The sequence below is a fragment of the Molossus molossus genome, unplaced genomic scaffold (assembly GCF_014108415.1).
Source record: "Molossus molossus isolate mMolMol1 unplaced genomic scaffold, mMolMol1.p scaffold_m16_p_8, whole genome shotgun sequence".
NCBI classification, from domain to species: Eukaryota; Metazoa; Chordata; class Mammalia; order Chiroptera; family Molossidae; genus Molossus; species Molossus molossus.
Genome location: NW_023425402.1, coordinates 10,253,433 through 10,268,933, shown reverse-complemented (window position 1 = coordinate 10,268,933; position 15,501 = coordinate 10,253,433). Strand labels below are relative to the sequence as shown.

At 41.4% G+C, this 15,501-nt stretch overlaps 1 protein-coding gene across 1 annotated transcript in view; it reads right to left on the bottom strand.

The window, feature by feature from the left end:
* Positions 1-15,501, bottom strand: part of DNAH8 (dynein axonemal heavy chain 8) — a 295,615-nt gene that overhangs the window by 131,734 nt on the left and 148,380 nt on the right. The window contains exons 43-50 of the mRNA XM_036248715.1: positions 15,385-15,471; positions 15,185-15,292; positions 14,191-14,325; positions 12,578-12,739; positions 9,985-10,231; positions 9,660-9,901; positions 9,435-9,575; positions 5,744-5,981 (exon numbers count right to left, since the gene is read on the bottom strand). Of these exons, the coding sequence (XP_036104608.1) occupies positions 5,744-5,981; positions 9,435-9,575; positions 9,660-9,901; positions 9,985-10,231; positions 12,578-12,739; positions 14,191-14,325; positions 15,185-15,292; positions 15,385-15,471 (1,360 nt within the window). The remainder of the gene's footprint in view (positions 1-5,743; positions 5,982-9,434; positions 9,576-9,659; positions 9,902-9,984; positions 10,232-12,577; positions 12,740-14,190; positions 14,326-15,184; positions 15,293-15,384; positions 15,472-15,501) is intronic.

The following is a 15,501-nucleotide window of genomic DNA, read 5'->3' as shown; positions in this document are numbered from 1 at the left end:
TGGGAAGCTCTTTATTTGACCTTCTATTTTGAATGATAGCCTTGCTAGATAGAGTAGTCTTGGATTCAGATCCTTGTTTTTCATGACCTTGATTATCTCATGCCATTCCCTTCTGACCTGTAGTGTTTCTGTTAAGAAGTCAGCTGAAATATGCTCAATTAATATTTGACAAAGGTGGCAAGAGCATACAGTGGAGTAAAGACAGCCTCTTTAATAAATGGGGTTGGGAAAATTGGACAGCTACATGCAAAAAAATGAAATTAGACCATCAACTTACACCATACACAAAAATAAACTCAAAATGGATAAAAGACTTAAATGTGACCCATGAATCCATAAAAATTCTAGAAGAAAATGTAGGCAACAAAATTTCGGACATCATACGGAGCAGAATTTTCACTGATACATCACCTAAGGCTACAGAAACAAAGGAAAAAATGAACACATGGGACTACATCAAACTAAAAAGCTTCTGCACAGCAAAAGGAACAATCATCAAAATGGAAAGGCAACCCACTGTATGGGAGAACATCATTGCCAATGATGTATCAGATAAGGGGTTAATTTCCAATATATATAGAGTGCTCATACAACTCAACAAAAGGAAGACAAAGAACCCAATTAAAAAAATAGGCAGAGGAGCTGAATAGACACCTCTCCAAACAGGACATACTAATGGCCAAGAGACATATGAAGAAATGCTCAACATCACTAATCATCAGAGAGATGCAAATTAAAACAACAATGAGGTATCACCTCACACCTGTCAGAATGGCCGCCATCAACAAATCATCAAACAACAAGTGTTGGTGAGGGTGTGGAGAAAAGGGGACTCTAGTACACTGCTGGTGGGAATGCAGACTGGTGCAGCCACTGTGGAAAACAATATGGTGTTACCTCAAAAAATTAAAAATTGAACTTCCATTTGACCCAGTGATCCCACTTCTAGGAATATACCCTAAGAAGCCTGAAACACCAATCAGGAAGAATATATATACCCACATGTTCATAGCAGCACTATTTACAATAGGTAAGATCTGGAAACAGCCCAAGTGTCCATCAGTAGAAGAATGGATAAAAAAGCAGTGGTACATATACGCAATGGAGTACTATGCAGCGGTAAGAAAGAAAGATCTCTTATCCTTTGAGACAACATGGAGGGACCTGGAAAGTATTATCCTAAGTGAAATAAGCCAAGCAGAAAAAGACAAATACCACATGATCTCACTTATATACGGAATATAATGAACATAACAGTGTGAGGAATACAGTAGACCCAGAAACATGGAAGTAGGGCACAGACTGACATCCCTCAGAAGAGCGGGTAGGGGGGTGGGAAGAGATAAACCACAGAACTTATATGCATGTATGCATGACCAATGGACATGGACAACTAAGTCGGGGATGGGGCCGGGGTGGGTTGGGGAGGGAGGTGCCAATGGGGTAAAAAAGGTAAAATATCTGTAAGAAAAAAATAAATAAATAATTTTAAAAAAAAAAGAAGTCAGCTGATAGCCTTATGGGGGTTCCTTTGTAGGTAACCTGTTGCTTCTCTCTTGCTGCCTTTAGGATTCTTTGTCTTTAATTTTTGGCATTTTAATTACTATGTGTCTTGGTGTGGGCCTGTTTGGGTTCTTCTTACTTGGGGCTCTCTGTGCTTCTTGAACTTGAATGCCTTCTTCTTTTACCAAATTAGGGAAGTTTTTTGTCACTATTTCTTCAAATATATTCTCTCACCCTTTGCTCATTTTTTTCTTCTTTGGGGACTCTTATGATGCAAATGTTATTATGTTTCCAGTTGTCCCACAGTTCTCTTAATCTGTCTTCCTGTTTTTTCATTGTTTTTTCCTTTTGTTTTTCTGATTGGTTGATTTTTTTCTACCCTGTCTTCTAATTCCCTGATCCGGTCCTCTGCTTCCTCTACTCTGCTGTTGAGTCCTTCCAATGTGTTCTTTATTTCTGCTGTCATCCTTCATTTCTTCTTGGTGGTTTTCAATTTCCAGTTGGTTGATTTTAAATGTTTCTATGTCTTTACTCATGTTGCTCATGTCCTTACACCTGCTGTTGAGCTTCCTCCAGATCATGGCTCTGAATTCTAGCTCTGTTAACTTGCTTAACTGCGTTTCATTTATCTTATCTTCGGTAGAGGTCTCTTGTTCTTTCATTTGGATTTTGTTTCTTTGTTTCACCATTTTGGCTATCACAGTGGGTTTTGGAGCCTGCCAAATTTTCCCTGTGGGTGTTGGTGTTCTCCTGTTTGTGGCTCCCTCTACTGAGTTTGGATGAGCAATGGAGGACCCACGTTAAACACCACTGTCAAGTCTTACTTTCCTGGGTAGAGTTGCAAGCCCAGGAAAGGGTCAATTATCCTCTAGCTTTTTGTCTGGAGGCTATTAGCCGCAGCCTTGGCTTCTCAGTTGAATGAAAAACTCCCTCAGGTGTTCAGAGTAAGGGGATTTCCTGAGGGTGGGGCAGATGCTGGTTGTTAATTAGCCTCAATTTGCATTTCAGTGGCCCACAGGGTGAGGTTGAATCTCCAAGGTAGGGGTCGCCACCTCTCCCCAGAGCCCTGGGAAGGAGTAAGATGGCCACCATCCTGTGTGGCTGCAACTCAGCAAAAGCTCTGAGAGCCCTACAAATCCCAAGTGTCCCCACACAGTTCCAGTCCAGTCCACCCTCCCTCTGCCGGAGCCCAAGGTGAGTGGCTGTGGCTATTTCAGCCTTTGTCCCAGCTCTGCACTGTGGAGTGGGCTTGGGACTTTAATTCTGAGGGTGTTGCTAACAGCTCAGACTGCTGCTGTCTGTGGGCTCCCAGCCCCCCTCTCATGCCTCCGCTATCCTACCAGGATCGAGTCAGTGTCCCTGGTTATATGGTCCTCACACGCTGCTTTTCTGTTGCTTTTTCCCAACGATTTGTCTTTATTTTAGTTGTAATTCCAGTTTGGTCCTGGGAGATGGTCTGTGTAGCTTCCATTCACTCTGGTTCCATTTTGGAATCTGGTGTATATTATCCTTTTTCTATACTATTAGATTTAATTTGTTAAAATTTTATTTAAAAATTTGTGTCAATATCAAATGGATAAAAAAGCTGTAGTACATATATACAATGGAGTACTATGCAGCTGTAAGAAAGAAATATCTCTTGTCCTTTGAGAGGACATGGAGACACCTGGAAAGTATTATCCTAAGCGAAACAAGCCAAGCAGAGAAAGACAAATATCACATGCTCTCACTTATTTGTGGAATATAATGAACAGAACAGTCTGAGGAACGGGGTAGTCTTAGAGATGTGGAAGTGGGGTACAGACTGACAATCCCCAGAAGAGGGGTAGGGGAGATAAGCCACAGAACTTATACGCATGTATGCATGAACAATGGACATGGACAACAAAGCTGGGGACAAGGCAGGGAGGGAGGGCAAGGGGGGAATCAGTGAGGGGAAAAAGGAGAAACATCTGTAACAAAAATAAATTAATTAATTAAATAAATAAAAATTTGTGACAATATTCCTAAGGGATACTGGTTATAGTTTCCTTTCTTTGTAATGTCTTTCTCTGGTTTTGGTATCAGGATAACACTGTCCTTATGAAATGGGCTAGGCAGAAGGAAGTAGCAAGATATAGTCAAAGTGGTGAAACGAAACTACAACCAAGATTTCTCTACCCAGCAAAGCTATCATTTAGAATTGAAGGACATATAAAGAGCTTCCCAGACAAGAAAAAGTGAAAGGAGTTTATCACCACCAAACTAGTATTACATAAAATATTAAAGGATCTTCTCTAAGAATAAAAAGAAAAAGAGATTAAAAATATGAATAATAAGATGGCAATAAATACATATCTATCAATGACGGAATCTAAAAAAAATAAAATAAAATAAACAAACAAGCAGAACAGAAACAGAGTCATAAACACCAAAAACATTTTGAACATTGCCAGAGGGGAAGGTTAATGGGGAGAAGGGTGAAAAAGGAGAAGGGATTTAGAAATACAAATTGGTAGTTACAGAATAGTCACAAGGATATAAAGTACAGCATAGGGAATATAGTCAATAATTTTTTTTTTAATGAGCTGGGAAGTGTTTCCTCCTTATATATTTTCTATATTTTGGAAGAGTTTATGTAGAATTGGCATTATTTCTTCCTTAACTATTTGGTAGTATTCACCAATGAAGTCATCTGAGCCTGGAGTTTTCTTTGTGAAAAGGATTTTACCTACAAGTTCAATTTTTAAAGTAGATATGGGAATATTATTTAGAGCATCTATTTCTTCTTAATGATGTTTGGTAGTTGTTATCTTAAAACAAATTTGTCCATTTTATCTACATTGTCAAATGTATTTTCATAATGTTTCTAATATTCATTTCTTTCTTTCTTTTTTAATGTTTGTAGGATATGTAGTGATGATCCCGCTTTCATTTGGAACAATGGTAGTTTATGTCTTTTCTTTTTACCTCCTGATATCTCTGGTAAGAGATTTATCAATTTTATTGATTTTTTTTTTTTTTTTTTTAATCTTTGGTTGGGCTCTGGATTCTAAGAGAATTCATATCTAGATTTAAGGATGCACTTAATTTTAATTTGCATTTTGAGTTAGACCTCCTTTTTTATCATCCCAAATCTTTAATAGCATCTATTCACATGCTGTAAATTACTGGTCATTCTAGTTAAAGATGGCCAGCTGAAAAACATTCCGTTATCTCAGTCTCTTTATAAAGGCCCTTTAAAATACCAACTTCACTTAATCCCCAGTTTTAAATTTATTCCCCTACCCTCAATGTGCCTCGTGTCCCCCAAGTGCAGACAACCCGGTGTTTTACACTTTCCAAACAGTAACTCTTCAGTCCTTGGCCAGCGTGGGGTTGGTGCCGCTGTCCAGCAGTGTGGCCTTGGAGAGAGGACCTGGAGGTGTGTTTCTCAAGCAGACTTATAAGCAGCCTTCTTGTTTTTACCCCACCTTTGCCTGAGTTTGCAATGCCCGAGCTGTTCGAAGGTTCTGAGATACACACTAATTGCTTCCCAACTCTTCCCACTGCTGGTGGAGGGCTTCCCTTTGCCCAGTGTGCTCAATCAACTGCCACTTACCTTTCTGCTTTCAGAATGCAGTTACTGCCGTCTGCTCTCCTGCTCTTTTGAGTTTGTGCACTAAATAAATACTTTTTGCTGTTTGGGAGTTTTAGAAAGAATTAGAGGTAAATACAGTTTTTAGGAAGCATGATTTTCCTTCTCTGAGACTTAGAAGAACTGGGAGCAAGACTCTGGGTAAAGGCACCGAGCTCAAGGGCATTTCTTTTAGAGAGGGACCTGGGCCCTGCCACGCACAGCAGGCGGGTCTGCTACGTGTACGGAGGACCCATCTGTTTGGTTCACTCCACTGATTGTGATATTTCCAGCAGGGAAGTTGTGGGATTGATCTGTTCCTGCATCGTGAAGAAGCTGTGTACCCTACACCGCTACCTTTCCTTGTCAAGCATTAGAACATAGGTAGCGGAGCAGGTATTGCTAATTTATTTATGCCAGATGTTACTCAGGCCACTCCAAAAGAGATCAGTAGTCTCTATTCCAGTTCCCAGCACAGCCAATAGGCAAAATTATACTATTCTTTTCATATATGCCCTTTAAAAACATATTAACAATCATGTTATTCATAACTGGTTTAATATGTCCCCATAAAAGAGTTTATGAAAGTTTCCTTTTTCCCATTTAAAAAAATATTTTATTTCAGGTATAAATCACTATGCTTACCATAATCAGTAACATAAAACTCATACATGGTTTGATTTTCGTCTTTAGGTATGTCTGGTAAGTCTAACTTGCTTTCGTGACCTCGTAGAAAGGCTTCAAGCTTCTCTCTGTTTTCCAATTCCAGAAGAGCTCCTAAACTCCACATTAGGCCAAACACAAATAATTTATGAAGATGCTCAACACACGAAACACCACCTTCTTCTTTGGAGGGAATTAAACCTTCCAGAAGATTGAGAGACTGAAAATATTTAAAATACAATAAAATAAATTCTTATATTTAAATGTTTTTTAAAAATTTTAAATGATAATAAATTTAGAAGGAGGGAAAAAGAAAACAAATACATCTCCACATATCGCTTGGTCACTGTCCAACAGCCATCAGCATTTGGACAAAAAGCTGTCTGCTTTGGACAGGCCCTATGTTTTAGCAGAAAGGGTGCTAACCTGGGACCCGCAAGTTATGGTCATCCAATACAGCTCACGGCACTAACCCGGGTTTCAGTTTCCTGATATGAAAAGTGAAAAGCCTAGACTAAATGTTTTCTAAGGTCGTTTCTAGTTCTAAAGTTTGGTATCTCTAAGTTTTCTAAATCAAAGATTTCATTTCCTTTTAACATTTTGCAGAGCTCAGCAAACTGAGGCCCCAGGGGCCAGCTACCTGTCAGGCAAATAAAGTTTTACTAAAACACTGTCACATTCCTGTATGTATTGTGTCTGCCTGCTTTTGCAATAGGACAGCAGAGTTGAGAGGTTGAGACAGCCTAAAAGATTTACTAACTGCCCCTTTAAGACAGTGTGCCAACCCCCAATTGACACCAGAAAGAAATGTATCTACAGTAAGACATCCTCAGTCTTTCAAAACAAAATTATGTCAAGGTAAGATTTCCACTTAAGTTATGCATTTTAAAGTAATTACTAAATATTTATTTCGGCCTTAGGAATTATTTCTAATCTACCCACCCTCACTGACTGACATTCCTCACACTAAGAATCACAGCAGTAGAATGGATAATGAGAGATCACCTATGGACGAGAATCAGGAGAGCCCTTCAAAGTCTATGCTTAGACTTCCGGTCAAGATGGCGGTAGGTAAATGCGGTATCATGTCCTCCCACAACCACATCAAAGTTACAACTAAACTACAGAACAACCATCATTCAAAACAGCCTGAATGGCAGTCCTACAACTACGGGATTAAAGCAGCAGCCACATCCAGACTGGTAGGAGGGGCGGAGGCGGACAGGCTGGTCCCACACCCACGTGTGGCGGATAAAAATCAGGAGGACACCTCGGCTGGGAAGGTCCTTCCTGAGGACTGAGGGGTCCCCGTCCCACACCAGGTGCCCCGCTCAGGGTTCCAGTGCCAGGAAGAGAATCCCCATAACTTCTGGCTGGAAAAAATAGCAGGAACTGAGGCTCAGGGAAGCTGACGCGGCTGGAGCCCCAGGCAGCTCCTTAAAGGGCCCACGCACGGACTGGTCGGACTCTCTCCCTCTGAGCTTGGAGGGGAGGCAGCTCGAGGGGTGCCAGAGACATACAGGGAAGAACTGACCTGGTTGGCACTGGAGCGAGGGCTGGAGAGGGGGCTTTCTCCAGGACAAACATGCTGTAAGAGGCCTTTGTTCCTTTGGTGAGCCCTTCCCGGGGGCGGCAGACAGTCCCCATATCTGGGACTCCAGCCACCTGGCTCACACTGGTAGCCCCACCCTGGTGATTCCCTGAGGCCCGGCCCCACCCAAGTTTCAAGCCCACCCAAGCTGTTGCCACTTGCTTAACCATAGGATTGGCCTGTCTTGGATCCTGCTTCAGGTTTTCCTAAATTCTTTCAAACGAGCAGCATCTGGTCTCAGAGAGCCCCATACCTCTCATTAGGTAATACACAGAAACAAACACAGGGAGGCAGCCAAAATGAGGAGACAAAGAAACAGGTCCCAAATGAAAGAACAGAACAAAACCCCAATAAAAGAACTAAGCGAAAGGGAGATAAGCAACCTAACAGATACTGAGTTCAAAATACTGCTTATAAGGATGCTCAATGAACTTAGTGAGAACCTCAGTGAACTTAGGGAGGGCCTCAAGAGCATAAAAAAGGACCAATTAGAAATCATGGATGCACAGTTAGAATTGAAGGAGGTATTAACTTAAATAAAGAATAATTTACACAGCTTCAATAATAGAGTATGTAAATCCAAGGAGCAAACCATCGATTTGGAATATAAGGAAGCAAAAAATGCCCAATCAGAACAGCAAAAAGAAAAAAGAATCCAAAAGAATAAGGATAGTGTAAGGAGCCTCTGGGACAACTTCAAGCGTGCCAACATTCGCATCTTGGGGGTGCCAGAAGGAGAAGAGCGAGAACAAGAAATCGAAAACCTGTTTGAAACAATATTGGCAGAAAACTTCCCTAATTTGGTGAAGGAAACAGACATGCAAGTCCAGGAAGCACAGAGAGTCCCAAGCAAGATGAACCCCAAGAGGCCCACACCAAGACACATCATCATCAAAATGCAAAAGTTTCAAGACAAAGAGAGAATCTTAAAAGCAGCAAGAGAAAGCAGCTAGTTACCTACAAGGGAGTTCCCATTAGGCTGTCAGCTGATTTCTCAAAAGAAACTTTGCAGGCCCGAAGGGAGTGGCAAGAAATATTCAGAGTGATGAAAAGCAAGAGCCTACAACCACGATTACTCTATCCTGCAAAGCTGTCATTTAGAATTGATGGCCATATAAAAACTTTCCCAGGCAAGAAAAAGTTAAAGGAGTTTATCACCACCAAACCGTTATTATATGAAATGATGAAGGATCCTTTTGAAGAAAAAGATAAAATATATGAACAAACAAAATGTCAATGAATACATATCTATCGACAATGGAATCTACAAACATAATGAACAGGTAGAACAGAAACATTCTCATAGATACAGAGAACATTTTGTTGGTTGCCAGTTGGGAGGGGGGTTGGGGGAATGGATGAAAAAGGTGAAGGGATTAAGAAGTACAAATTCATTGCTAGACTGACAAAGGGAAAGGGGTTGGGGGGTGGGAAGAAATAAACCAAAGAACTTATATGCATAACCAATGGACACAGACAATAGTGTGGGAAAAGGTGGGAGGGGGGCGTGAGTGGGGAGGAGGGGATCAATGGGGGAAAAATGGGGAACATCTGTAATACATTCTACATTCAACAATAAAGATTTTTTTAAAAAGTCTATGCTTAGTTCTGGTTGGTGGTTTTTTTCTTTTGCTTTGACTAATAAGAAAAACTGAATATGGGAAAAAAGAAAACTACATGCAGAATTGGTTTTACAGTTTCCCTCTCTGCTATACACTAAATCTGCAGAGCGCAGACTGCCGTCCAAGTTTTCCTGCTAGCCACCTGCTCCTTCATGTATTTTTCTGTAGAACTGTGAGCTTTACTTATTTGTCTGCTCTCTTTATTGGACACACTTTCTGGAAAGGTCACCAGGCTTGAGGATCGGAAATATAGTTCATTCCTCTTCCCCAGACAATAACCCCCTGGGAAATAACAGAGGTGGCGGTAGGAGCATTAATGAACTCTTTAATAGGGACCCAACTTTTCAGAGCCTCACAGCCACAGTAATATTTTCTATTTCAGATGCCTCTGAAGTACAACTGAGTAGGGAAAAAAAAAAAAAAGCTCAAATCTAAGTAGCAAATATACAAAAAATCTTACTTGCATAATATAGTTGCATTCTAAGAGCTGCATTTTTGGATTGAGGTTTAGTTTCACATATGTGTATATATCTTCAAATATTTTATCATACAGAGTTTGGAATACAGTTGCTTCCTGTGTAGTACGCTTCTTCAACCACGCCTGCAGCAGAGAAGCAGAATCTCTGTTTACTGAGAAAGTAAAGCATGAAAGAGACTGAGCGCCTGGGCGAGTCTCTCGTCCTACCTGTAATATCGGCCTCCAGCTGAGAGCGGAGCTGCTGATATAAACCATGCCCATCCGAGACACCGTGGCAGGAGACGCATTCTCAATATTGTGGACTTCAAACAAAAGTTTACAATTAGGGGACATGGGGATACGATCTCCATTAGCTAACGTGAGTGTTTTATTGTCGTCCAACACAGAATTTAAGTTCTCAATCCAAATGGCATCGACAGGGCCATCTAAAATAAGGAAAATGTTTTCACCTGCGAACAATTAAAACAGAAAATTAAGCATAAATTGGCAGGAAATAAATAAAAACAAACCACAAAGGAGAGCTTATGTGTACCTTTCTTTGCTTTTAATGTTTTTCTCCACAGAGTAGAAAAAATCCCATCAGTCCAGTCATTGGTAGCAGTGTCCAGTCTGCCAAACATCTGAGGCGCAGTAATAGCTTTCGGATTCATTCGCATTTCTCTGTGAGGCCTGCCGCACTCTGTCAATGCCTTCATCAGGATTGTTATAACAGCTGTCTTCCCTGAACCACTGGGCCCAAGAGTCATCAAGCCGTGACGTACCAGTGACGTCTCGTATAACTAAGCAAAGAAATGATACAGTCAGCTGGAAAATGTAACTTATAAGTCTCTTGCTGACATTCATGGAAGTAGCGTGCTGAAATTTATAGTTTTAACAAGTGCTTCAGTAAAATAACTACTTCACTATTTAAAAAATGAGAAAATGTAAAGAAAAATGTTTTTTGTTTTATTAGAGGTGGATAGCAAATTAGTACAACGTTATAAAATATGTGATAAAGTAATGACAATGTGGAACTTGAATTACATTTTGAAAAAAAATTAATTCGGGTTCTGGTTTTTGCTTCTCAAACCTTGTGATTTTATTCCTTGTAATTTTGTTTCACTGATGCATATCCAGTTTTCCACTTCCTGGCATGCAATGTGATGATATCGCCCCCTAGTGGTGGAAAGCAGCCACACAAACCATCATGGTGAGGATCCAAGTTACACATCTATCTGCCTGGTTTCCCAGAAGCATAGCTTGAGGTGAGGATTCTTGTGCCAGGGATTTACTCAGGAGGTGCTCTGAGGAGAAACTGAGAAGGGGGTGGGGAAAGCAGGATAGGAAGGAGGAGAAGCCAAGCAAGGTGTGATAAACTCCCAGGCCGGGCACTGTTGCTCTCTGTGCTGCCAACAAAGTGGCCCCCGTTCTCCAAAGTGGTGCATGTGGGTGAATGTGTCAGAATCACACAGAAGCTGAGGAAGGGCACCTCGAAGTGGCACAAGAGATTCAAGGAGACATACCTAAACACAGACAGTGTCTGTTAAAACATCTTGTCTATTGTTTTGTTAATAAAAATAAAGTCAAAGGTCTCACAGCTGATCAGAGGTAGAATGTGAGTTCTCCTAACATTTTAGATAGAAACGAATTGTTACTTAACCCATAGTTTAAAAGCAACGGAGGCTTGACAGCTTATTGCAATATCATTCATAATAGCCAAAAGGTAGAAACAAACCAAATGTCCATTAGGAATAAATAAACAAAATATGTTTTATCCATATAAATGCATAGTATTTGGCTATGAAAACAAAGTGTCCATACATGCTACAACATGGATGTTCCTTAAAAAATTATGCTAAGTAATTGAAATCAGTTGCAAAGATAAGATACGATTCTATTCATATGTAAATCTAGAAAAGGAAAATCTATAGACAGTGAATTTAGAGGTTGCCTAGGACGGTGGCTTGAGCTGGAAGACGGGGAGACAGCCCAGGGGAAGTGATAGCTAAAGCACACAGGGGTTCATTTTGAGGTGACCAAAAAAGCTCAAAAGTGTGGTGCCGATTGCACTTATCGGTGAATATACTAAAAACCAACAAGTTGTACCTATTAAGGGGATGTGTTGTATAGTCTGTATATTCTATCTCAATAAAGCTTTCAAATAAAAAGAAAAGCTACAGAGGCACTGACCATAACATTATATTAGCGAGTAATGTTATTGACATAAAAAAACCCCCAATATTCCAGTCCCTCACCCATTGAGATGACTAGTATTTCAGTACTCAGTATACTGTATGCATATCATATATGATGTTTTCTCCGAAATGAAAAAATTTTTCCAATGGTTTCCAATACATGGATGATAAAAAAAAATACTTAGGCTTTTAAACTTCAGGTATTTCCTTGCAAGATTTGGACCTGTTTCAAAAAGTCGCACTTCTTATAATCTTATAATCTGGCAAAAACACTAAGTTAAAATAAGAATTTTAATTTTGAAATGCAGTTTATAACACTCTCCACAATTGCAGTTCCTTCACATTCCAAAAGCCCTGGGAAATACGCCCAAAGCGTCAAGTTCATCGGCATTTAATCCGGCCTCTCTGCTACAGCTTTTTGACTCCGCTGATCAAGTGGCTGTCACAGCGGGTGAAATGTGTTGAACTTCTAGAAAGACGCCAAGAGATGCAGACAAAGACTCCAGTTAAGTTAGTGTGGGTGTGAACATGCCCGCACACAAAGCAAGAGCAAATTAATACTACAGATTCCTCCGGGTCGGTGCTCCAGGCAGCCACTGGCGATACTGCCAGACTGGCCCAAGAAGCCAGCTGGACCACTCCATCTCCCTGAGTTTTTATAACTTCATATCCCCTCCCAACTGTTCCTGACATTCTGGTTACTGCCCAACCTTCTCTCCAGGTGTACGCACCACAGGAAATTACTACTTGTTTTTTGTGAGGCAGGACAAATCCACGCTATCACGTTGGGACCAACACATCCCCCTGAGGCCTCTTCTTGCATCGATGAGTTCCAATTTAGTTTCAACATTTACATCAAGTAAGACTAATATCATGAGTTCTTCTCTTCAAATGGTGATTTTTAGCAACACACTCTAATCATTACACTGTTAATAGATTGAAATGTCTTACCTGCACGAGTTTGAGATTCCAGGGTGGATGGTTTATCAGCCCCTCTAACTGAACCTGGTGGGCTACGGCATCCTGCAGCTCCACGTACGTGTTACTGTCCAGCTGCAGTCCTGGAAATAGGTCATTGATCAAGCTGAGGAACAGAGGTTCATCTTCATCCACCTACGAGGCACAGAATACATTTACTCCTTCAGTGAACAAATGTCCATCCACCAGCTAGGACGCACACAGCACTTACCACTTCCTGCCCAGAGAATAATGTATCACTCCCCTCACCACCTGCATCCTCTAGTACTTTCTCCTGAACACCACCACGAAAGCCATGCTACCCGGAGCATCACACCCAAAGCACCCTGGCATTCAACGTCCTCCACCGTCTGCTGCTCTAAGGTTTGATCTCATTACTTTGTCATACAAATACTCTGCTTCTCATAGACAGGCATACACACTAACCTTAAAAATGTGCAGTCAATCGTCCCAACCCCATAAAAACAAATAGTCCTAGTTCTTTAAATAAGAGAAATACCCATGGCCCTGTATGACTGGCTCATCCAACATTGGCTGGAAACCATCCGAGCAGAGTTCTGACTTCTGATAAGCAGTAGGGTTGAGTAAACTGAGTCTAACCCGTCTTCGCTACATCTTTAATGCTTAGATCACCCCATTCACAACTGCTGACCACATCTTATTTCGCCTTGTTTTCCGGGGCTCCCGATGCTCTCTGGAATTCTTGTCCAGGATTTTCAAGAATACCGTTATCTAAGGGGAGCAGTGAGGGGTGCTGAAGGAGCAGCGGATTTGGCATCAGAAAGCTTTGAGGGTCTTTGTTCCCGCTTCTCCGCTGACTGGGATTGTGGATGGGTTCTCCAAACTCTCAGTCTCGGTTCCCTCATGAGTAAATGGCAGGAAGCACACAGAGTGGCTACGAAACTCCAACAAGACAACGCCCCTGAAGAGGCTGTGCAACAGTAGCGAACTACGCAGATGTGAATTGTTAGCTTTTGTAACTACACTGCCAGCTTCCGAACAGCCATGTCTTCCTCGACCTTGTTCTCCCAGGGCCTGGACACAATCTGCAGCACAGAGAGCCCTCTGAATAAATACCACGTGAACCTGTCAGCAGCTACTTCCAAACAACCTGGCTCACTGTGGCAAGAAAGAGCCGTGTGATGACTATTACAATCTCCACAGCAAACTTTCTGTGCGTTTTGGGGAACAGAAGTGATGCTGATGTGCTGGGAGAGACAGAGCTGAGATGAACTAAATGTGTACAGACAGAGCTAGAAGTTCTCATGGTGCCCTGTGAATCCGGAGGTTCACGTTTAGACCACGCTACATTATGAATGATGGTCGAGCGCTGGACTGAAACTGGGGACCGAAGCCCACTGCCGAGGCCTGTGTAGCACACGACTGACGAGGGTGCATTCCCAGCCCACGCTGGTCGTACAGGCCACGGGGTTTGGCTTCCGGAAGCACAGTGGCAGATTCACACACCCACTGTCACACAACTAATAACACTCGCAGCCGAACACGAGCGGCTCCCATTTGTCAGCCAAGTGAAAGAAAGTAGGTCAGATTCTTGAAAGAGGAGTGAATTCAGAAAAGAAAGATACCAATTTCGAAAGGTTCATATCTCTTAGGCCTCTCATGACAGTGCTTAATTCACTATCTTCTGGTCGGGCTCTCTTCTGAGATCCAAGTGTCCTCAATACAGAGAGGATGTTTCTCAACCCAAAGTCATAATGAACCTGAGAGGGGAGAAGAGGGGAAAAGATTATTTCATTGTAAAGCCCTAAACATACACCCACTACATACACATGGTCGATCTTCTGATACACACACTGTAGCTTTGGAGTGGCTGAGCTGCCAAGTTTTATGAGCTGAATTCCTCCACCTTTCCTTTGACTGAACCATGCTCATTCCATTGGGAAGATCAACTGTACGATACAGTGCTCACGCTTTAAATATCTTTTGAGAATAAGACAGTCTGATAGAGCCCGAGAGGCAAGCCGATTTAAAATGCATAACCAACAGGTTATATACTGTGTGACTCCATCTATTTGACGTTGTTGAAATAAAGTTGCAGAGATGGAGAAAAGGTTGGAGGCTGCGAGGGGTGAGGGGTTTGGCAGACAGGTGGCTGTGGCTGTAAAGGGGTAGCATGAGGCACCCTTGTGGGGGCAGTTCTGTATGTTGATTGTGGTGGTGGTTATACACATCTACACATGGGATAGACCTGCACAGAACTACACACACGCGCACACACACACACACAGAGTGCACATTTAATTGGTGTAACTTTCATAAACTCTGGATTGTACCCCTGTCCTTTTTCTGGTTTTGTTATTGCACTCTAGTTATAAGTTGTCAACTTTGAAGGGAGTAGGGTAATGACCCAGTACATTTCTGTACAACTGTGGTTGAACTTATAATTATTCAAAAATAAACAGGTTTTAAAAATGCACAACCGACAGCTCAAAGGAATTCTAAATTTATTTGTGAAAGGAGCTGGTGAGATTTTCTTAAGCTTGCTGATTAATCAGGGCAAAATTGCAAAGTGAAAAATCAAATTCTACAGCGAGGGGGAAAATAAATACACAAAGTTACCTGCTTAGTAAGTTGTTCCTCACACAGTTTGTAAAGAACATAAAACTTCTGAGCCAAGATGACATTTTCAAGAAAACCACAGCTTGCCAGTTTAACTCGCATAATGATCTGAAAAATCAATATAGTGAGATTTTCAACAACTTGTGTGAAAAACAAGTAAACACATAAATTATAGTTTGGTTTTGAATCCCGATGCATACCTGTCTATCGGGAACCATCATAGCCACAGTTCTAAACTGAATTTTTAAGTTTTCTGGAAGTTCCTGGCGCCCAGCATATCCAGGGTTCTAAAATTTAAAATTATTTAATTTTTAATT